Here is a 24,001-nt window from a genome sequence, read left to right as displayed (position 1 = left end):
TATCAATATCAATATCAATATCAATATCAATATCAATATCAATATCAATATCAATATCAATATCAATATCAATATCAATATCAATATCAATATCAATATCAATATCAATATCAATATCAATATCAATATCAATATCAATATCAATATCAATATCAATATCAATATCAATATCAATATCAATATCAATATCAATATCAATACCAATATCAATATCAATATCAATATCAATATCAATATCAATATCAATATCAATATCAATATCAATAACCATATCAATATCAATATCAATATCAATATCAATATCAATATCAATATCAATATCAATATCAATATCAATATCAATATCAATATCAATATCAATATCAATATCAATATCAATATCAATATCAATATCAATATCAATATCAATATCAATATCAATATCAATATCAATATCAATATCAATATCAATATCAATATCAATATCAATATCAATATCAATATCAATATCAATATCAATATCAATATCAATATCAATATCAATATCAATATCAATATCAATATCAATATCAATATCAAACAAAAAAATGTTTGACGGAACAGCTAGCTTGGAAATAAAACAATGGAATATTCTTATTGAATTTTTACGTAATAAACTCAAGATTTTTCCTCTTTCAAAAAAGGATAGGAAGGAAAGTGACAATGGGTCGTATGAATTAAAAGTAGTGAACTTGAATGGAATATGATCGTATGAATAAAAACAACTTTGGTTACTATTGTCTACCCATCTTCGCTAGACCGCATATAATCTGAACACTTTTTGGTTTGACCCCCTCTAATCTGCACACCGTTCAATCTAAAAATAGTTCAAACGTCATTCTGCTTATGGAACGGTGTGAAATGGAACGCAGCATCAAAACAAAACACCATATCAGGTTGCCGGTAATGTGTTTTTCGATGCCACAAATGTTGCTAGAAGTTGCGATACTTCTGTAGCACTTCCTTTCCGGGGTTATCTTAGAGTGTCTCGCCAGATTTCTAACGACGTTCCTTCGAAAATGTCTCTTAAAAGTTTGAAAAATTCCAAAGGGGTCTAAAGAGGGGACAATATTGGGTTGCAGAGACTCTCTCCCGCCGATCCTCTAGAACGCCCCTGAAATCCTTTTGGAACTCCTCAAAATGCCTGTAAAACTACCAGAATGCTTCTGAGATCCCCGAAAAACCTCTGAAATTCTCTCAACATCTCTGAAATTCCCTTAAATGCCTTCAAACCGAAGTCTGGAATTGAACCAATTGTATTGACATATCTAGTATTTGACAGAAACGCGTATTTCGAATACCACTTGCTGTCTTCATCAGTCTGGATAACTGACTGGTGAAATTGAAAGGTACAAACCATCAATACACTCGATTCAATTCAAGACTTAATTTTGAAGGCGTTTAAGTGAATTTCAGGAACGTTGAGAGGGTTTCAGAGGGTTTCCGAGGGTTTCAAAAGCATCCAGGAAGATTATAGAGACATTTCGAGGAGTTCCAGACGGTTTCAGGGGGCTTTCCAGGGGATCTCAGGGGCGTTTAATGGGTTATCAGGCGGATGCAGAGGGTCTGGAGATCCCAAGGGCGATTCGAGGGATCTCAAGGGTTTTCAGGTGTGTTTTAGGGGAATTCAGGGAATTTCAGGGAGTCTGAATGGCGTTTAAGATGGTCTCCGGATGGTTCAGGAGGTTCTCAAGAGGAATCAGAGAACTCTCAAGAGAGTTGCTGGGAAATTTCAGGGGGTTTCTAGGCAATTTCAAGGAGTCTCAGTGGATCTCTAAGAAATTTTAATATATGCTTCCCCTTGAGATTCCCCAAGGGAATTCAGGCAGGATTCTGGGGATCTCAGTGACATCACAGGGGGCTTCAAGAGATTTCAGGGGGCTGTTGAAGGTTTCAGGGCATTTCAAGAGGAGTTTCAGAAGCGTTTCAAGTAGCTACAGTGGGTTCCATGGAGAGTTAAAGCAGTTTCGGGGAGTCTCAGGTAGATTCAGGGACATTTTGGGGGTTTAAGGGGATCGCTGGAAGATTTAATATAGTGTAGACGGTTCCAATGGTGTTTTAGCGTTATAGGGGGGTTCCGGTACGGCTTGAATCGCTTTGAAACGCCCCTTAACCTTGTAGAAGCGCCTTTGAAAGAGCTTTAAACCCTATAAAATAAATCTAAGATACCTGAAACCACCTGAAATCCCCTTGAATACCTCTGAAGCGCCCCTTGATCTTGTTAAAATCTCAATTCAAGCCCGAATTATAGTTAATATCATATTTTGTTATGATGTTATAATATGTTTCAATAACTTATTATGTTGTAAACAAGATGCAAGATGCTGTTTAAATGACAAAAAGACATACACTGGTCTAATCAAGATAATAACATATTTTGTTATGATCGAATCAAAATTAAGGACTGTTCATTAAAGAAAGTAGACATCTGTTCACCAATAGTTTAAAGTTAAAACTTAACAAAAAATTGTGAATTTTTGCTCAGTGTGTAAAACCATTGTTCACTTTGGCAGCACACTCAAAGAAAACGGAAAAAAGTTAGAAATTTCGAGCGACGGGTCGGATTAGCTTAGCGACTAGCTTTTAATTCTGCACAAATGGTGTTCCAAAAAGTTGTCGTTTCGAGAATTGACATATTAGTACACTTCCATGACCGCAATTTTTCAACGCTGAGCAGGGGACAGATGTGCCAGATGATGTAGGGTACATCAGAACCGAAAAAATGGGCAAAAGTTTTTGGTGTGGCAAGCCAATTGTTCATGCGGCTCAAAGAGTTCTTCATATTTAATAATGGGAACAATTAACGGTGAAAATAACAGAGAGGAATGCATCAAAAAACGACTTATGCCCATCTACCGAAAACATACGGATTATCCACTGTTTTGGCCGGATCTGGCATCCGCTTATTACAGCTTCTTCTACACTAGAGATGCTGAAGACGGAAAAAGTCGATTTCCTCGAAAAATGGCAAAATCCACCAAACTTCCATTAACTGCGTCCTGCGGAAATATATTGGACAATAATTAGGCGGCATCTCAAGAAAGATGGAAGAGAAGCAAGCTCTGTTGATTGCTTCAAGAAAATTTGGACTGCGGCACAACGAAAGGTTACGGAGAAAGTTGTGCAGAATCTAATGGGATGTATCAAAAGGAAAGTCCGAGCGTTCTTCAGAAATGCAAAGTAAATGTTCAAACTCTCGTGAATTCGGTCACATGTATGTTGATTGTCATAAGAAAAAAATAAAGTTATGAATTTGTTCGAAAATATTTTTTTTTCTATTGAAAAACAGGTGTCCACTTTCTTTAATGAACAGTCCTTATAACATAATGTGATATGCATTTTAGCAAGTTTCTATCAAAATTTGATACTATTTATTATCAATATTTTCTAAACGTCGAAGAGTCAAAACTAAATTATATTGAAATTGAAAACTTAAACAACATTTATAACTAAATGTGATATAATCGCGTTACAGTATTTAAAAATACCAATGTTGAACATATAGACCACAATGAGATATACAAATTATGTTTTGTTATATTTTGTTACAATTTTCTGGTTCTTGGTCTGAAAGACCAATGCACGATCACAAACACACACACCCAGAGGCAAGTGTGAGAACTATGTTCTTTCATCAAAGGTACTGACTGAATTTCCTCTTTTCTGATTCATGCACATTTTCAATTTATGTACCCCCAGTTCATGACATAAAAAGAGGTTCCAGTTTCTAGTGTGTTCCGAGACAAACTCGTGGAAACCCCTGGCTAAAAATCCCAAAAGAGACACCCAAAAGACTCCCGGGCTGGATACTGGAAAAAACACTGGGAGTAATCCTGGAGGATATCCCTGAGAGAAATCTGAGGACGATCACAGCAAGAATCCTCGAAAACAACTTAGAGGAAATGCCTGGAAAACCCTCAGAAATCATGGAAAGAACTCCGAGAGAAATATTAACAATAGTTTCTGTAGAAATTTCAAAAGGAACGCTGAATGAACCCCGGAAAAAATATTTAGAGAAAGTCCAGGATAAGCTATGAAAAACTAAAATAAATTCCGGGAGAAACTCCGAGTGAAATCTCAAGTTGAATTCCAAGAGAATTCCTGTGTGAAGCTTTGAGAAATATCCCAAGAATATCAAAAGCTGTTTCATGTTCTGGGATGTTCTACGTGTTCCGAACTGCTCTGTAGTAAAGTCCTTCAAATCTAAAAGCATTACATAATCTGCTGGGATTCGTGAAGCTCTATAAATTTACAATGTCATTTTTATACACTATACTATAGGGAATTCCAAGTATCCCAAATTGCCTTGGAGTTTAGAATCTCGAGTCTACACTTGTAACATTAGCCATATCTACCATACTGAGTAACGTTGCGGGTAGGTACTGAACAAACCTAAAGTCTGCAAGATATTATTATTATAAACCTTTGGGACATTCTGGGTCGTCCAAACTGTTTTATAATAAAGTTCTTCAAATCTACAAGAACAATTTTATGTGTTTTCATCATAAATATCTGCTGGGATCCGTGAAGTTCTTGAAATCTATCTTGGAGTTCAGAACTTCAGATCTGCACTCGTAACAACAACCAGTTCTGATATGCAGAGTAACATTGCATAATCAATCGCGGTTACTGGACCAACCTAAAGTCTATTATATATTATTATGAACCCTTGGGGCATAAAGGGTCTTCCAAATTGTCTTGAAGTTTAGCCCTTGACAGTTTTTTTTTTTTTTTTTTTGTAGGGTAACTTATCACTGCGAGCACTTCTCTGATCTATTGTGATACACCACCCACTTTAATGTTTAACCGTTTCTCAAGGCGATAGGTCACTATGAGTAGTGACCCTCTGCACATGATTATCGGTATTTTCCCAGCAGGGAATAATATATCGTATAAAATGAATTACCTTACGAGGGGATAACGACCATATATCAGAGGGCTGTAAAAATCCCTTGTCAAAATATTTTAGCCTTGTGGTATAAAGCCCAATACAATCACATAGCAAATGTTCAGAGGTCTCAGTTTCCTCATTGCAAAAACGACAAACATCCTCTTCGACTATTTTGATAAGTCTTAGGTGATATTTAACTAAACAGTGGCCTGTTATTAGTCCTGTGTATGTACACAGGTCTTTCTTTGACAGAGCAAGAAGTTTTTGTGTAACAGAAATATTTGGAGTAATAAACTTTTTGGATTGTCGTGCACCTTGGGTGTTATTCCAGTTGGTTATCATCATGACCTTTTCCCAGTTCCTGAGCTCCATTTTTATGGAACATGGAGAGGTCCCACAAAAAGGCTCTGGCTCTAGTAGAGGTTTAGATGATCCCATTCTTGCAAGTTCATCTGCTTTTTCATTCCCATCTATTCCATGGTGACCAGGCACCCAGTAAATGTTAATGGAATTGTTAGCAGACAATTGTTGCAGCAAAAGGACACATTCCCATACCAACTTCGAAGTACATGTGTATGATTTTAAAGCTGCTAAAGCTGCCTGACTATCCGAGAAAATGCATATGTTTGAATGTTTGTATTTTCTTTTTAAGCAAATAGTAGCGCATTCTAGTATTGCTTGTATTTCAGCTTGGAAGATGGTTGGCCATCTACCCATAGATACTGACAAACTAACACCAGGGCCAGTAACTCCAGCTCCAACTTGATCGTTTTGTTTCGATCCATCAGTATAAAATACGATTGATCCTGGACGAATTAGCGGTCCTCCTTCGTCCCAAACTGTACGATCCGGCTCTATAACATTATACATGCGTTCGAAATTGAATTGCGTTTCCATCCAGTCATTATTGACTGTAGCTAATGGATTGACTTGAATTTCTTTTAGAACACTCAAATGTCCTTTGATGTCACCATCATATAAGACCTTGGTACGCTTAAGGACATAGTTGCAGGGGTTACAAAATGGCAGCGAGTATGGCCGCCACTCTCTCCCTTATACCTCCCTCCCCTCATCATAGTCATCGGAAGTTAGCGAACAATTTCTCAAAATTATACTTGCTAACCTTCTCAAATTGCACTCAGGTTGCTACTTGTGGTAGACAACTATATTTTTTATCCGTCAGGAAGTACTGCTTTGCAATTTTCACAATATTTTCACAATTTCGTGCCAAAATGTAGCACACACTTTTTTTTCTTCGACAAGCGCGTCACCCTTATTTTCAAATCACTTTTTAACAGTCTTCTACACAACACAGCACTGTAAAAAGTTGATCGATTACGTGAAATTGTCCGCACTTTCGCCTGACCTACCGTTTATCGCGAAAAACTTACGCGTTTTCCACTTTTGTGGCCGAAAACCCAGATCAATTTACATCGCGGTTCGCTAAAACGGAAAAGCGTACCGTTAAACTGAGTGGTATTGTTCAACGTACGGTGAAATTGATTAAACCGCAGTTCATGTTTATCACGAAACAAGGCTGTTATTTTGTTAATATTTTTAACTATTTTAAATATCATACTGCCAATGTGATTTCAATAGATAACAGGACAATCGTTCGCTGTTTATGAGTTGAAATTACATCAATTAATGTTAACCCATAACACGGTAGTTTTCTACGGTCAGAGAGAAAAAGTACGAGAGAAGAGAGGAGAGAGTTGTCAACAAAAACGTAAATAAAGTGGTGCACAATGGGATAATTGGTAAAAATATTGGGCAAAGCAGGGATTTAAATAAATTTAAAAATATTTTATAAGAACAAATTGTGTTGGTTGGCATATGCAATAAATCATATGTGTGCCAAAATTCAAAGGTACAACTGCTATTTTAATACAGCTCATTTTGGAACGTTTTTGTTAATTTATTTGACCAAGTCACACTACACTGTGCGCCGTCTGATTTGTTTGTTTTGAGTGGGTGGTTGAGAGGGTTATTAGAGCGGGAGCCAAGCTTATTATTATGATCTCGAGCAACCTTCACCTTAAGCCGTATTGCGGCTTTTTCGGCTTCCAGCTGGACATATTGATGTAACGGGAGAATATTTAGCATAGCATCTAATGCGTTTGTGGGAGTGCTACGCATTGCACCTGTTGTTGATACAGCAGCGAGTCTTTGTATTTTTCCCAGTTTTTTAATCGCACATTTTTCCTTAGTTTTTGGCCACCACACCAATGAAGCATATGTAATTCTGGGTCTTACGATAGCCGTGTAAATCCAATGGATCATAGCTGGTCGCAGTCCCCATTTATTACCAAAGGTTCTTTTACTTATCCACAGTGTATTTGTTGCTTTGTCTATGGCATAATTTAAGTGTGAATTCCAGTTTAATTTACTATCCAAAATAACTCCCAAGTATTTTACTTCTGATGAAAGTGTCATTAAAGTCCCTTAAATGTTGAATTTTTTTCGTTTAGTAAACGGAATGATGTTTGTTTTATGAGGGTTGATGTCCAAACCTTCAGACATACACCATTTAATCGTGTGGTTCAAAGCTGTTTGCATTCTGCTCGCGATCACACTGTCATATTTTCCCCTGACTATAATGACAGTGTCGTCGGCAAACCCAATTACTTCAAATCCTTGTGATTCTAAACTTGTTAGTAGTTCATCCACCACAAGAGACCAGAGAAGTGGCGATAAAACGCCTCCTTGTGGACATCCTTTCACTGCTTTGCCCTTGACAGTAACAGTAGTTATTCTCACAATGAACTATAACATTACACGTCCAACTGTAATCTGTAATCCCTTTGGCATTTCATGTGTCATTCCAAGATAGTTTTGAGATATTCCAGATCAACCAGAAATCATATCAAACAAGAAATCAAATCAGGAAACCTACTGGGCATGAAGTTATCGTTACACCCGTAGACTTTAAGATCTTTACTCAAGAATAGTTTGGATGACCTAGGATCCGACTGTTCTGATACTGTATATTGAACTTTCAGAAAATTTACTGGATATGCTAGAATACTAAACGTAGCTTTGTATAATCAAAAAGCAAGCATTAGCATTTGCATTAGCGTGGTGCTGACGGTGGTGGCCAACCGCGCGAGTTACGGAAGGTTAACGAGATTTTTAGCCCTAGGCTAGTTCATGTCGGATCCCACACTGTACGTGCCTTCCGAAGAAAGAACTCACATTTTTGTGAGTTTTTCGGGAGTGGGATTCGATCCCAGGTCTTCGGCGTGATAGTCAAGATACGCTCCTTTTCAGAAGACTTACTAAACATGATAGAATACAAATCGTAGCTTTCTATAATGAAAGAAGTTACCGTTACGCCCGTAGACGTCAAGATCTGAACTCAGGAACAGTTTGGATGATCTAGGATATCCAGAAAAAAATCTGTATAATATAATGTTCTACCCTTTCTATGCTGTTGAGCACTAGAACCACAGAAATACGTAGAAAAAACTCTTTACACTGGAACCTCTGTTTATGCACATGGGACTGCATAAATTGAAAATGTGCATAAATTAAAAGAGGCATAGAAAAAGGTAGATTTATGCATACATTAAGTTTGGGTTTCAATGCGGGATTATAGTTTGCGCGAACAGATCTTGCTCCTGGGCATTTGGGTTGGGGCTAAGGGTTTTTCCAGAAAATTCTCAGAGAACCCTAAAAAAGGGGGTTCCAAGGGGTGTTTAAGGAGTTATTGCAGAGAATTTGAGGAGCCTTTTAAGGGCTATCTGTCAAGATTTTTTGGCATTTTAACGGGGATTTCAGGAACATTTCAAGGGGCTTTAAGGCCAATTGAAGGGATTTCAGGAGCCTTTGAAGGGCGTATCAAGATACTGCAGTCATTTCAGAGTAATCTAAGAGAGTTTCGGGGTGTTTCAGGAACCTTTTAAAGGCGTGTCTAGAGGTTTTAGGGGCGTTGAATAGAATTTTAGGGGCGTTTCAAGGGGCTTTCAGGTGCATTTCAGGGGGTTTATGGGCCCTATCAAAGGCATCCAAAGGGTTTCCGAGAAATTTCAAATTGATTATGATGATTTTAAGGGCGTTTCAATTGGATTACGGAGGTTTCAGGGGAGTTTCGAGCCATTTTAGGGAAACGTATCAAGAACATCTTTAAATCCAAGGGATTAAATACCCTTCCTATTGCATCACGTTGGAAACAGCTCGCTGAGGTAGTGTACGGTTTGGGTCAAAACTGATCCTAATGTCAAAGGAGAGTTAAGCGTTCCAAAAGGGCGTTTCAAAAGATATGTGATAAGGACTTTCAAAATCTTCTGAAAATTCATCAACTTCAATGCCTGCAAGATCCCTCTGAGACCCCTTTGGACCCCATGTAACGCACATGAATCCCACCTAACTTCCTGAAATGCATCTAAAATCCCCCGAGGGGTTGGACTCTATGTAACGCTCCTGAGAAGCTCCGAAACCTTCGAAAACTGCTTCGTAACGCTTTCGCAACCACGGTGCTCCCCAGACCGTTATTATAAAAAAAAATTCTCCATCCAATCGGTGCCCACCATTCGTTTTCTATGACTATCCTGCATGTCTGGGCAAAATTTGGAAAAAATCGTAGGGCCCATTTTTGAGTTACGCCTTTTTAAAGGGCGTAAAGCCCAATATTCAAAGAAAAATCGAAAAATTCAGTACTCAACAATTTTTAAATGATTTTGATGAAATATTTTCATGAAAAATTGTATTGCATTGAGTATTAGATTTGTTTAGCACAGTTTTTGTTGAAATAATGAATAAAATATGAAAATATTTGTAACTTCTCTGGTTGAAATACGTTGAGAAAAAACGTGAATGTATATAAACAAAAAAATAAAGTAAATGAAGGGAAAGCTCATAAAAAGAGAAACCTAGCATAACATGTGAAAAAGGCCTGAGTGCTTTTATAAACAAACATGTTTCGATCACTGTAGGACCCAACTGTATCCACCAACGAATATCCGCATCATTAACCGATAGCCCGAAGATTTCTCTATCTGAAAAGGGTGTTGGTGTGCGTGGGTGTATCGAGATGGGGGCTACAGCGATCAAAACATGTGTGTTTGCAAAAAGCACTTAGGTCCTTTTCACATGTTATGCTAGAAATGATATTATGTGTGTTTGAATGAATGGAAGAAGAAATTGAATTGTTTTAAGCCCTTTACATAATTCTTTTATGTTTAGGATAGAGACGAACCAGCCAAGGGCTGAAAGTCTCTTTAATAAAGACAAATCAATCAATAATTCTTTTATTTGCACAAGAATAAAAACGAATCGATTGTGTATGAAATCATGAACACCAATATGTGTTGATTTATAAATTTTGAATGACAATTACATATAATCAGATATGTATTGTATTTGAAAACGTAATATTTTGAATAAGAATGTAATAGTGTATTATAAATAAGAATACCCACACTGAAAGCCGCTTTACGGTGATAAAGACCACACACATGTGTTTAAATTTACTATTGGAAAACATGATTATCACACCACAAACGCCTCCTGGCAGCGTGTTGTCCTCCTTTTATAGAAACTATGTGGATATGTGATGCAAATGAAAAGACTTAGAAAACGCTAATGCCGAAGCAAGTCTGTTTATAACCCATTTTTTAAAAGAAATATCTATATATTTGCGCGGCTCATTGCAACTTAGGCGCTGTCGATAATCTACGTAAGGTATCAGTTCTCTTAATGCTCTCTTTTTCATTGTACTCTAAACAAGGGATTTGAAACGCTGTTTAGTTTCTTATATTTATTATTTTTTTTTTTTTTTTGGTAAGGAGTACGCACGAATGATAACAAAAAAAACGGAATCAATCGGTGGCCGTGTCAACCACACTTTGCCTTGCCAAGCTTGCGGTGGTTTGACAGCGTTTGAGCTCATTTTAGCACCGCACTCTAGATTGGTTTCATATCGATCGTGTTGATTTTCTTCCCAGCTCATAATAAATAAGCGATTTTTCAATTTTCATACTGTTTTAGTAGATTTTCGTAACTTTTTGTACATATAAACACAGCCACCACGAATACGAACCGAACAGTGCAAGAGTCATGCTGATCGGTTCATCCATTCTTGAGTTTTGTTGCCTCAAAGGAACTTCAAACTCATTTTTATATATATAGATTACATTCTTATTCAAAATATTACGTTTTCAAATACAATACATATCTGGTTAAATGTAATTGCCCTTCAAAATTTCTAAATCATCACATATTTGTGTTCATGATTTCATACAGAATTGATTGTTTTTTTTTCTTGTGCAAATAAAAGAACTATGTAAAGGGCTTAAAACAATTCAAACTCTTTTCCATTTATTCAAACACACATAATATCGTTAGCATAACATGTGAAAAGAGCTTAAGTGTTTTTTTTGCAAACAAACATGTTTCGATCGCTGTAGCCCCATCTCGATACACCCACGCACACCAACACCCTTATCAGATAAAGCAATTTTGAGGCTATCGGTAAGGGTGCGGATATTCGTGGGTGGATATAGTTGGGCCCTACAGCGATCAAATCATGTTTGTTTACAAAAGGCACTCAGGCCTTTTTCACATGTTATGCTAGGTTTCTCTTTTTATGAGCTTCCTCTTCATTTACTTCATTTATTTTTTGTTTATATACATTCACGTTCTCCTTAGCGTACTTCAACCAGAGAAGTTACAAATATTTTCATATAAATACACTTTTATTTATATCAACTCACAAAAGCGTCATATTTTCTTCAATTGTTTGAAAAAAAACTATGCTAAACAAATCTATTACTCAATGCAATACAATTTTTCATGAAAATATTTCATCAAAATCATTCAAAAATAATTGAGTACTAAATATTTTGATTTTTTCTTTGAATATTGGGGTTTACGCCCTTAAAAAGGGCGTAACTCGAAAATGGGCCCTACGATTTTTTCCAAATTTTGCCCAGACATGCAGGATAGTCATAGAAAACGAATGGTGGGCACCGATTGCATGGAGAATTTTTTTTTATAATAACGGTCTGGGGAGCACCGTGGCAACGCCTCTGAATCCCACTGAAAATGCTCTAAAACTTTCTGAAATGCCTCTCAAATCCCCCATAAACCCATTCGGTCCCCATGTAACGCACCTGTGAGGCTCCGAGAGCTCTGAAAACTTATCCGTAAGGCCTCTCTGAATCTCGCTGAAAAATGCCTCTCAAATCCCCCATAAACCCATGCGGTCCCCATGAAACGCACCTGAGAGGCTCCGAAACCCCCTCAGACCCCCGAAAACTTCTGAGATATCCTGGTATCCCGCTGAACCCCCCTGGGACCCCCTGTAACATTTTTTTTTTGCTCTCTTCTATAAACACTAGTGTGGGTCATCGGAACCGTTTTCGCAGATCAAAGCTTTTTTAGTTCCGTTTCGGGTCCTGAGTATCTGTGCAAAATTTGAGCACGATCGGTTGCGTCTACACTTTGCGCATTGCAATTGAAAATTGTATGGGATTTTGTATGGGAAAACATACTTTTTGGCATTTTAGCCATAAGTTGAAAAAGTTTGTCTGAACGTTTTTAGCCGATACTGTAAAACGATAGCCTAGGATGTTCTGAAAAACTTTGTTGAAGACCGCAAAGCGATCCGATGCTTGTGAAAATAGTTATAACCAACGAATCGCATGCATGTGTTTTGATTATGTTTTAACATGTAAAGGAATAACAATAGCAACAAAATCATGCTGTTTCGCCAAGCAATGCCAACGCTATATCTTTTTTCATAAGCATCAGATCACTTCGCGGTCGTCGACAAAGTTTTTCAGGACACCCTAGGCTATGTTTTCACTTTATCGGTTACACGGTTTTAGAAAAATTCGAGCTTGTTATGAGAGAAATGCAAAAAAGTGTGTTTTTCCATGTAAAATCTCATAGAAACTTTAAACGCGATGCGCAAAACGTAGACATAACCGATCGTTCCCAAATTTTGCACACTTATTTGGGTCCTGAAATGGGATCAAAAAAGTTTTGATCTGATGGGATACCATTGAATTTTTCATTTTTCCATATAAACGATGACCCACTCTAATAAACACCCCCTGGCCGCCGGTGCAATAGTTGCTTTGCTATCATTATTAAATATTCTTATGCACAGTATTGGTTCAGAGTAGCTTTTCCTCTTTTTATGCAGAGCATGAAAAAAAGTGCATAAAAATAGCATGCATAAAAAGAGGTTTTGGTGTAATAAGGCCTGGAAAAAATCCGGCTTCAAAAGGTACAAGCATATTTTTTTTTTTGCATGATGTAGTAAACTCTGTAGACTTCACTACTGAGAAGATAATACAGCTTGTAGTCTACAAGTATGTAGTAAAGTTCGCTACTTTTTATTCATACGTACCAATGTTACTCTTTTCTACGGTATTTTATGCTCAAACTACCACTGGCCTGATGCTGTCATGGTGAACATCGTCACCATCAGCGCATTATGATCATCATCATCAGCTTCGTTGGTTGTCGGTCGTCGTTAGAGGCCGCGCAGCATTTGTTTGTGAGAGAAGCTATTATATTATATTCATATGGATGGGATGCGCCAAAAGGTGCGATGACGAGTGCCGCGTAGAGTAATGAAGATGATGAGTAAGCACGACTCATCGCAAGTCGAGTACATCTAAAGCTATTAGCATTGAGTTTGGAGGGCCTTCCCGCCGCCATCAACGACAAGCGTAGTCAACATGGATATTTGTCATAGTCATAATCATCTGCGAATCTGTTGATATTTGATGTAATCGCTTCAGCGTGCAAACTACCTGGCTACATGATATTTAGGTTATGTAGCTCAAACGAGTTCAAGACTGAGTTGTTCAACGAACGAACTGCTTAGAAAAGTATTTGTAATCAGCCTGAGGACTGATTCTAGCTAAGCCACTCATCTCAGCAGCTATCGCTTCAAAATGATACCATCATTAGCTTCTTACAACACCCCAACGTAAATAGTTGATGAAGTGTCTGGAAAGTGCAGAAACAAACATTGTTCCTCTCTAGATAGTTCCACTTTTCACTCCGCCATCATGCATGCAGTTCTCGTAGATATACCGGAACCAATCCCCCTCGATCCAGCGAAAGGACACGTGTGAGTGCAACTTTTGGGACACAACACTCTCCCCGGTGGTGGAGTGGTAACAGCATTACGGTGGCTTCCTTATCTTCCTTTCCTTCGCCGATGACATCGTTTTCCATTTTCTTCCCTGATAGGGAGGAGTGCATTCCCGTTCACCTTGTTTGGCAACGGTGGTGTGTCGTGACGTAAACCGACGTTAGATACTTCTACTTCGCGACGAGGTTCCCGTTCTCGCGGGATGGTTGGTGGAAACGCAGTGAGCAGAGACGTGGGGTAAGAAGATTACGTCAAGTGAAAATCTATTTACGTGTACACACGCTTTCCTTGTTTTCACCGTGTGCTAGCTACTTATGTCGGACTTTTCCCCGGTACGGAGAAGGGGGAAAAGTGGTCTGGAATACCCATAATGTTGTATTAGTTTCTACTGCTGTCGCACTCCATCGCCATCGTCCGTCTGCTGAAGTGCTCCCTCCGACATGGTGGTGGTGCGGCGGAGTAAGGATAATAGCATTATGCAAGCTATTCTCATCCACCTCCAGCCACCAGGTTTTCGCCCACTCGCCCACCCCTCAGCTCGGAAATGAAGAAAAATACGTGTAGCAGCTCCTCATATGACGTGAGTGGAATTGCTTCGGGAAAAAGTTGCAATTTGGGAAAGAGCTAGTCATTCAATCCGGGTTCTATTATGCGTTCTAAAATTTATTCCCGGAATGAATGGTCTGGAGTCGAACGAGAATAGAACTTTGTGGAAACCTGGTGGAACAGGTGGTGAGGTAATGGAATAAAAGTTTCTTTTGTTTGCAAATCCACTCGAACAATGAACTTGTAAGGGTTTTTCGGGAGTGGATGATATATTATAGTGATTCTATTATGGGGCAAAGGGCGACATACGTTACGCTGACTATTGCATTAAAGGGAGGGACCAACATTTTTTTCCTCGTCAGGCTTTTACTTTGTCTAAATACTTATATGAATGGCATAGCATACCATGAGCACTTGCACAAATCGTGGAAACGTTGTTCTTGCGCCACGATATAAGACCATGGAGTCCAGATCCGGACGGTATCCTGACAGTAGCCATCAAGACGGCCATCAAGGCTAGCCCTGACATGTTCAGAATCGCTATGCAGATGTGCCTAGACAGACGCGAATTTCCGGAGAGGTACAAAAGGCAAAGATTGGTTCTACTACCCAAACCCGGAAAGCCACTTGACGACTCGTCGGCATACACTCCCGATCAAAAGTTTTGGGTCACCCCCTCAAAATCATGCCATTTTTTTAGGCCCATATCTTCGCCAATTTGCGGCGTCCGATTTCAAAACCCTAGGTCTCATTCAAAAGATAATAAGTCAAAGAAATTTTAAACATGATTTAAAAGAAACTTTTTCATAAAATTTTGTTTGTAAACTTAACCCAAAGTTGCCAAATTTTCTAAAAAATGAATATAAACTTACGGCAGTGACGTTGGAAATTGGGTCGTCCAAAATTCGGCCAGGAAAGCAGGAAGAACGATAAAGTTTGAAATTCGATTTTGCGGGCATTTGTCAACAGAACTGTATGTCAAAAACGTAGTAGGCAGGCAGTAAGAAGTTTACCGGGACAGCTAGTTTATTAATATTTATTGAATGTTGTGAAAAATTTTCATGACTCGACCAATAAGCCACTTTACGAAGTGACATAAATGTTGATGATAATATTGATTAGAAATGGTTACAATTATTTACATTTGATAGATATTAGCTTGTGAATGCGGACATTGTGAATGGTGGTTACGTCAACTCTGCGATCATGGGCAGTGAAAATATGAAAGTTCCCCTATTACAAATTCCTAGAAGAACTGGGAAAAACTTGACAGTTAGAAGAGACAGACTGATGATTGATTGGCAAATGGAGAGATGAAATTGTGAAAAACAATCACGTTCTGGTGGGATTCGAACCCACAACTCCGTATTCGTTGAACCGGCGCTTCAACCAACTAAGCCACAGAACAGGTTACGACTCTGCGGAAAAGAAAGCGAAACTCCGAGCGCACATTATGAACAATCCTATTTCACAATTCCATTTCTAAATACACTCGCGGTTATCCCTCCCAATTATACAAGCAAGACAGAATTGTTTTTATAGTACGCCAACCGGGATCAAATTGATCTTCGGGTCAAAATTGATCAGACGATTATCCGTTAGATAAAGCATAGTTTACATAGTTTCCTCACAAATATCTTTTAGTAGCTGATTTCAACATCACGATACTTGAAAAAAATCATTTAAAGTATTCTTTATCTAACTAAAAAACGTCTGATCAATTTCGACCCGGAGACCAATTTGACCCCGGTTTACGGTACCACTTAAGCTGTAAGTACACAGAAACCGATGCTCAAACATCTTGTTTGATTCGATTGAAGTTTAATTAGTGTCAAACTGATGTTGTTTACTGAGTTCTTTCCATGTCAAATATTTGACCCTATGTACTTTAGGCCTTGCTCTTGCATTCTGCATAGTTAGGCACCAAACCGTATGTGTTGCCGGTATTTATTCAGTATGCGTCGAGAGCTCTCACTCGTGCCAACCATGGTTGGCATTCCTTCACGAGTATATTATGTGGTATGTATTCCTATAGATTCCCATTGAAGTTTCTTCTGGGATACTTTTAGGATTACAAAAAAAAATCTAAGCAATCACTTGATACATTTCAAAACCATTTTGAAGGTTTCCCCAAGAATATTCCTCTGGAATTCCTTAAGGAAATCATGGCACTTTGGGCTATCTCTTTGATTCCATGAATTTGTTTTAAAGAAATAGTTTCTAGCTGCTGGTATTTTTTCAGGAGTTTTAAATTCCTCATGCATGAAACTTGCAAGATTTATTCAAGAATCCCACAAGGAATCAGAATTCATTACGAAAACCATTCTGGGTTGTTACCAAGACATTACTTTTGAAATTACTCCAAGAGTTGCTTTTGAGATTCACTAAGATGTTTTTTCCAAAAGTCTTACAGAACTCTTTTCGATTCTTCAGAATTTCTTACGGAAATTCACCCAATTTTCGGAAATCCCTATTCAATGTTTTCCGAAATTCCTCCAGGAGTCTCTTCTGGGGCTGCCCCAGAATTTATTTCTGGGATTCGTTCATTTTTTTAGTATTTCATCAGAAGTGCCTTCTAGGAATCTTAAAAAAAACTTTCTTCCGGTATTTTTTTTTCAGGAAATCCTTCTGTGACTCACCCAAAAAATTCTCCAAGAATTCTTTGTGGGATTCTGCATGAGTTCTTTCTGGTTTTTGTGCAGCAGGAGTTTAAACTGGAACTTTTTCAATACTTCCAAGAATTTTGTGTGCACAGGACGAAATACGTCCGGATCCTGACCTCCAAGAGATTTAGGAGGAGGTTGACCGGTTGAAAAACAACAAAGCCGCTGGAACAGATCAACTACCAGCGAGCTTCTAAACTACGGTGGAGAAGCACTGGTGAGAGCACTACACTGGGTCATTACCAAGATTTGGGAGGAAGAAGTATTACCGGAGGAATGGATGGAAGGTATCGTGTGTCCCATCTACACAAAGGGCGACAAGTTGGATTGCGAGAACAACCTCGCGATCACACTACTGAGCGCTGCCTACAAGATCCTCTCTCAAATTTTATGCCTCCGTCTATTACAAGAGAGTTCCTGGGGCAATATCAGGCTGGATTTATGGGTGAACGCGCTACAACGGACCAGATGTTCGTCATCCGCCAGGTGTTGCAGAAATGCCGCGAAAACAACGTGCCCACATATCACTTGTTCATCGATTTCAAATCGGCGTATGATACAATAGATCGAGAAAACAGTTATGGCAGATTATGCACGAATACGGATTCTCGGATAAACTGATACGATTGATCAAGGCGACGATGGATCGAGTGATGTGCGTAGTTCGAGTATCCGGGATACTCTCGAGTTCCTTCGAATCCCGCAGAGGTCTACGGCAAGGTAATGATCTTTAATGCTTGCTGTTCAACATTGCCTTAGAGGGTGTAATAAGGAGAGCGGAGATAAACACGAGTGGAACAATTTTCACGAAGTCCGTTCAGCTGTTTGGTTTCACCGATGATATTGATATTATAGCTCGTAAATTTAAGACGATGGCGGAAGCGTACATCCGACTAAAGAGTGAAGTCAGGCGAATCGGATTAGTCATGAATGTGTCGAAGACAAAGTACATGATGGCAAAGGGCTCCAGGGAGGAATCACCGCGCCCACCACCCCGAATTTATATCAACGGTGATGAAATCGAGGCGGTTGAAGAATTCGTGTACTTGGGCTCACTGGTGACTGCCGATAACGACACCAGCAGAGAAATTCAGAGGCACATTGTAGCAGGAAATCGTGCTTACTTTGGACTCCACAGAACTCTACGATCGAATAAAGTTCGCCGGAACACGAAGTTAACTATCTACAAAACGCTGATTAGACTGGTAGTCCCCTATGGGCATGAAATATGGACCCTACGTACTGAGGACCAACGGGCCCTTGGAGTTTTCGAACGGAAGGTGTTGCGTACCATCTGCGAGACGGGACTTGGAGAAGGCGAATGAATCACGAGTTGCATCAGCTGCTGAGAGAACCAACCATCGTCCACACCGCGAAAATCGGTAGGCTACGGTGGGCAGGTCACGTCATCAGGATGTCGGATAGCAACCCGACTAAAATGGTTCTCGAAAGTCATCCGACCGGCACAAGAAGACGTGGTGCGCAGCGAGCTAGATGGGTCGATCAGGTGGAGGACGATCTGTGGACCCTTCGCCGAGTGCGGAACTGGAGACACAATGCCATGGGCCGAGTAGAATGGAGACGTATACTATGTGCAGCAGAGGCCACTCAGGCCTTAGCGTATTATAGCGTATTATAAGATTTTTTTCTGGATTCTATCATTGTTTATCTCTGAAATCGCTCCATAAGATCTTTCTGTAAATCTAGCAAAAAATCCTTCTGGGAGCGCACCTGGTGTTCCCAGGTGGTGTTGAAATCTTCCAGAAGTTATGTCTAGGAATCCTTCAGAAGTTCCTTCTGATAATGCTCCAAGAGTTCCATGTGGTGATGTTTTAGAAGTTTCTGCAGCAGTTCTTTCAAGAAATTCTCCAAAAGTTCCATGTACCTTCAGGATAGATAGGAATCTTTTAAGGATTTCTTCTGAGAATCTATGATTTCGTCTGAAATCCTTCAGAAGTTTTTGGAGAAATTCCTAGAACGAATTCTTGGATCCAAGACTTAACTCCTAACAGATTAAACAACTAAACTTCTTAAAGGAACATCTGAATCTGAAAATCTCAGAGGAAATCCATCAAGGAATTCCTCACAGATGGCACACAAGTAGGATTCCTGCATGGAAATTCCGGAAGAAAGTCCAGAATATCCAGAAGTCCCGGATAATCGAGTTCGACCTTTAATGGTTTTATATGTGTGGTACTGGCTTTTTGTTCATCGATTTGCAAACATAATCTCGAAGTTCCATCTATTTTTGACAGACAACTGTTTTTCAAACTAGATTTTTTTCCCACAATATTGTAGTTGCATACTTTAAGCAGCATTAGTTTCGACGACATTTGACACTCACCAAAGCGATATAGCGATAAGAGAAACGAGGAATGTGTACAATAACTTGATTAACGCCTCACTCCATCCCTACAAGTTGAGCTTCGTCGCTATGCATGAAGGTAGACAACAATAATGTATAATGTAATCAAACATTGTTATACATTGTCGCACCAAAGCAAAGCAACGGAAAAGCGGTACGGCAAACAAAAGCTGTGAAAACTCGTCAACAGTTTCTCATCGTTGTCGTTCCATCCAGTGCTCGAGGAAATTTTCCCTCGATATTGTGGTGCTTCTTTCGTAATGATATGATATAGAACAAATCGTCAACGTTGTGGAAACGAATGGTAATACGAATGTACAAAGGGCAGGGTTCTGCAACAATACTGATTTTATTTGAAAAATTTGTCTTAAATCAACTTAACCTCTCGCCGGAAGCAGGAATAACATTTTTCATCACCCCAAGCCAGCAAACCAGCCATCTAATCCCCAGACCGGAAATAAATGAACCACTTTGTCGGTTTGCCAAGTCACGTCACATGTGGTGTTCCATGGAGGGAACAAACGTTGAACGGCACACCACCTCACCTAAGTGTGTGCAAATCTCCTTCGGTGCCATGGCTTGATCCTCTCGCTCTCAGTGGAAGGTAAGTAAAATTTATGGATGGAAATATTTCCTCCCACGTACAGGTGTGTGCACATTGAAAAATTTTGTGAAATTTATGTGTTTTTTCAAGAAATTTTCTCAAAATTTGAAAAGGTTCACTCTTATCGGGAATAACAGCCTAGAGAGAGATCGCGCGCGAACTTTGTTCAGTACGTCAGGGATCAAATCTACTCTAAACACATTTTATGTTCTTCATCAAAAATATGAATAAAATATAATGATTTTCAGACGCCGATGGATATTTTCAGTCTTAAAATCATAATTGGATTGTAATCAAAATTTTCGCTTTTATTTCTTACTGTAGTCCTCCTGACTACACCGCCACAGAGTGTTGTTCCGGTTTTCTTACTCCGAGCGGAAATTCAACCGGAAAGAATTTCCACACTTGCCTCGGCGGTCGGTTGAAAAGTGTCGCCTTGTCATGATGATGGTTGAGAGAAGATGTTACAAATTAGAAAGAAGAAATTTTCACCTGCCGTCGTCGACGACGCCACGTGTGCCGCCAATGCAATGCAATGTCTTCTTAAAAGGGGACCATCCGGAAGACAACCCTTCAACGTCAACTAACTTGAAGCCCAAGACTAATGGTTGGATAGTAGGAGTCGAGTCGGCGTCGTGAGCCATTAGCAGCAGGTGGTGCTGCCGTCATTTTTGCATCGGGAAGACAAGACGACGAAACGTGCTAATAAGTCACACATCAACGACGAGGGCCGTGGTCGGGATGGATGCTGGGTGCCTTGCGAGGCAAGATGGAATAAGTTTGGCGGTGCAGCTACAGCAATGGCAGCTACTTTGTTTCAGCTGAATCGTGTAGTAAGGAACGATTTGATATGGTTGCTGGAAGCTGCTTCAGTCACATCGTATCTCACAAGGTGTTCCCCTATGGTGAATTGTGGCGACTACACGTGGTCCATTTCTATCTGGCTTTTCCACCTAGGGGGTGAAAAGATGGAAGGAGTACTGGGGCATGACTGCCGCAAACCGTTCGTGGATCATGCAGGAAAATAAATGAAGATGCGATAATTTATGTCTAGTATGTGGCGGGGTGTCGCTTTTTCATGGGACACACTGGAACCTGGGTAAAAAATCATGGGTGGTTTAAGGCGTTGAAGTATAAAAAAAAATACTTTCTTTGGAATTGATTGGAAATGTTATACAAAAATAGCATACTGAATGGAAACCTGCGTTGTCAAAAAGAGTACTGTCTGGCTACGATGAGAACCACTGTTTACGGGCGTTAAATTGTCTTTGTTAAACTGTTCGTATGGACTCGTTAAAAAATTATGGATCATACCTTCGAAGATAAAATTCCGTATTGGATATCTTAGTTTCAAACGAAGCAGAAGCTTTTTGGGCCTCTAAATATCTCGAAAGAACTTTGATCACTTGCTTGTGGAAATATTTAAATATAACATCGACCATTTCTGTTACGCAAGTAATGGATTCACTACGACCAAAAGTAAGATATCATTCTTCATCTAAATCTAATAGGTTCCCCTGTGTTTTGGACCAATCTGGTTCCGCACTGCACAATAACAGTGACCATTTAGTCGATTTTGGGTTGAGCATAAAAAAAACTTCAGATAACAAGCTTTTAGCTTCAAAGAATTTTTTACGATGATTAGGAAAAATACAATAACTTGGAGAAAATTTAGTTGATTATGAAACTCCATACATTTTGTATGGGATGAAAAATTGTTGTAAAACTTTAAACCTAATTTAGGGGGCATCCAGAAACGACGTAGCTTTTTGAAGGGGAGGGGGGTGTTTGTGATTTTGTGACGAATTGTGAAGAAAGGGGGTAGGGGTTTATGATATGCTACGTAGCTTTCTACTAGGCCTACTATAAAAAGTATTTCGTAATTAATAAAAATGTTACTTGTATTAAGTATCATTATATCTAGAAAATAAAAAAAAAAGAAACATTGCATGAATTCTTTTCCATTTACATTAATGTAAATACCAAAAATGGAAATAAATGCCTACTTCATTTCATAAGACATGCAGCTATCGGACGCAACAACTGTATCTGAGAAAGTGGTTTTGAAATCCTGCGTAAAGAATAATGTATTTTGTTTTCAGAAAAAAATATATTTCGCCCAAATGCCTCTCACGATCAATTTTGCGCCACTAAGGCTGCAATGATTTTTTTCTAAGTTTTTGGAATTACGGCATTATTCCAGGAGTTCCTTATAAAGTTTCTACAAAACTTCCTCGAATAATTCCCCCAACAATTTCTTAGGGAGCTCCTCTAGCAACTTTGTAAGGAATTTCTCATGGTGTTCTTTATAGGTTTCCCCAACAGGAGAAAGAAAACATTTCCACACGAGTTCCTACTGGGAATAAAAAAAACTTCCGAAAACATTCCAAATGGATCTGGAGGAATCTCAGATTTAATCCCTGAAGGAACTTCCAGAGGAATTTCAGAAGGATCTCCTGGAGGAATCTTAAAAGGAAGTCATAGAGAAATTTCAAAAGAATTTCCGTGAGGAGTACCTGGAGCAATTCTAGATGAAGCTTTCGGAGAAATCTTGAATAAACTTCTGGAAGAATATCAGAGGGAGATATTTGTTGATTCTCGGAAGGAACTAATTTGTAAATGAAACACGGAAGATGCATTTGAAAGAATTCCGTAAGGAATTTCTTAAGGAATCCCGAATTTAACTTTGTGGTAATCCCGGAAGATTATTTGGATATAACTCCTGATGAAATCTAAGAAAGAAAATTCTGGAGGAATTCCTGTAGGAACTATGGGAGAGATCCGTAAAGGGATTCTTCTCAGAACTCTAATAGATCCTCGAGGAATCCTGGATGGAGTGAATGGAGGATTCCCGGGAAACAAAAATCCTGGATAAATCCTAGAAGGAAGTCCTCGAGGAATCCCAAAAGATTCCAGGAAGGAATTTCTGAAGGAATCCAAAAAAAAGGAATTCTGGAGGAATTCCAGAAGCAACTCCTGGAGGGAGGGATTTCCTGCTGAGACTTGGAATGAATATCAGATTGAATTCCTGATGAAATCCAAAAAGGAACTCCTGGAGGAATCCCGAAAGGGACTTCTTTAGAAAACACAGAAACAAGTTCTGATGGAATCTCAAAAAAAATTTCGGTTGAAATCCCTAAAGAGATGTCCGAAGAAACTGCTGGAGGAAGAGAGGAGAAGAAAACCTTAAAAGAACTCCTACCTCCTGCTCCTAGCCAAAGTCTACGCTCCATACAAATTTAAAAATTTTTGAATGGTCAAAAGTCTACGGGGGAGGGGGGGAGGTGGGATCTGAAATCGCCAAATTTTGGCCTACGTGGTTTATGAACAGCCCCATAGTGGATTATCAATGCATTGCAGCAAAAAATAATGTGTACGGTTACTGGATTTATTGGCTGGATTTTTTTAATAAAAAAAAATGAATGAAAACGAATACATAAGTTTTGAATATAGCATTTTTATCGATAGAATATAAAATAATGCTTAGTAAATATGTACTTTATACGTTTCACATATGCTGAAACAAAAAAAAATCATAGACATTCGTATAGCCAAGGTAAATTTGTTTTTTTTACAGAATGATTGCAAATTGTGTGAAAATTTGTCGTTTTTTAAGTTCATAAAATGTTGGCAAGATAATTGACCTGGAATATATGACATTATTATTATTTCATTCAATGATTGTACCTTGTCCAGATCAAAAGTTCACACAAAAGTCATGGCCTGATTAAACAAATTGTTTTGCATCCCTTCATTCTGTCTGAAATTTTTAAATCACATTTGTTTTTGCAAGAGTAGTTTC

General features: G+C 38.8%; 2 protein-coding genes across 2 annotated transcripts in view; both read right to left on the bottom strand.

Moving 5' to 3' along the window:
* The window catches only part of LOC134290206 (myb-like protein X), a 704,426-nt gene that overhangs the window by 17,566 nt on the left and 662,859 nt on the right, over positions 1-24,001 (bottom strand). The gene's annotated exons all lie outside the window — the stretch shown is intronic.
* LOC134291616 (uncharacterized) lies at positions 750-11,878 on the bottom strand. Its single transcript, XM_062859591.1, has 2 exons — positions 6,947-11,878; positions 750-5,902 (listed from the first exon to the last, which is right to left on the bottom strand). The coding sequence occupies exons 1-2, from the start codon at positions 7,343-7,345 to the stop codon at positions 4,832-4,834; spliced, it is 1,470 nt and encodes a 489-aa protein (XP_062715575.1). The 5' UTR covers positions 7,346-11,878; the 3' UTR covers positions 750-4,831.

Source organism: Aedes albopictus, chromosome 3 (assembly GCF_035046485.1).
Source record: "Aedes albopictus strain Foshan chromosome 3, AalbF5, whole genome shotgun sequence".
NCBI lineage: Eukaryota > Metazoa > Arthropoda > Insecta > Diptera > Culicidae > Aedes > Aedes albopictus.
The sequence above is the reverse complement of the archived record's forward strand: the minus strand, read 5'-3'. Positions and strand labels throughout refer to the sequence as shown.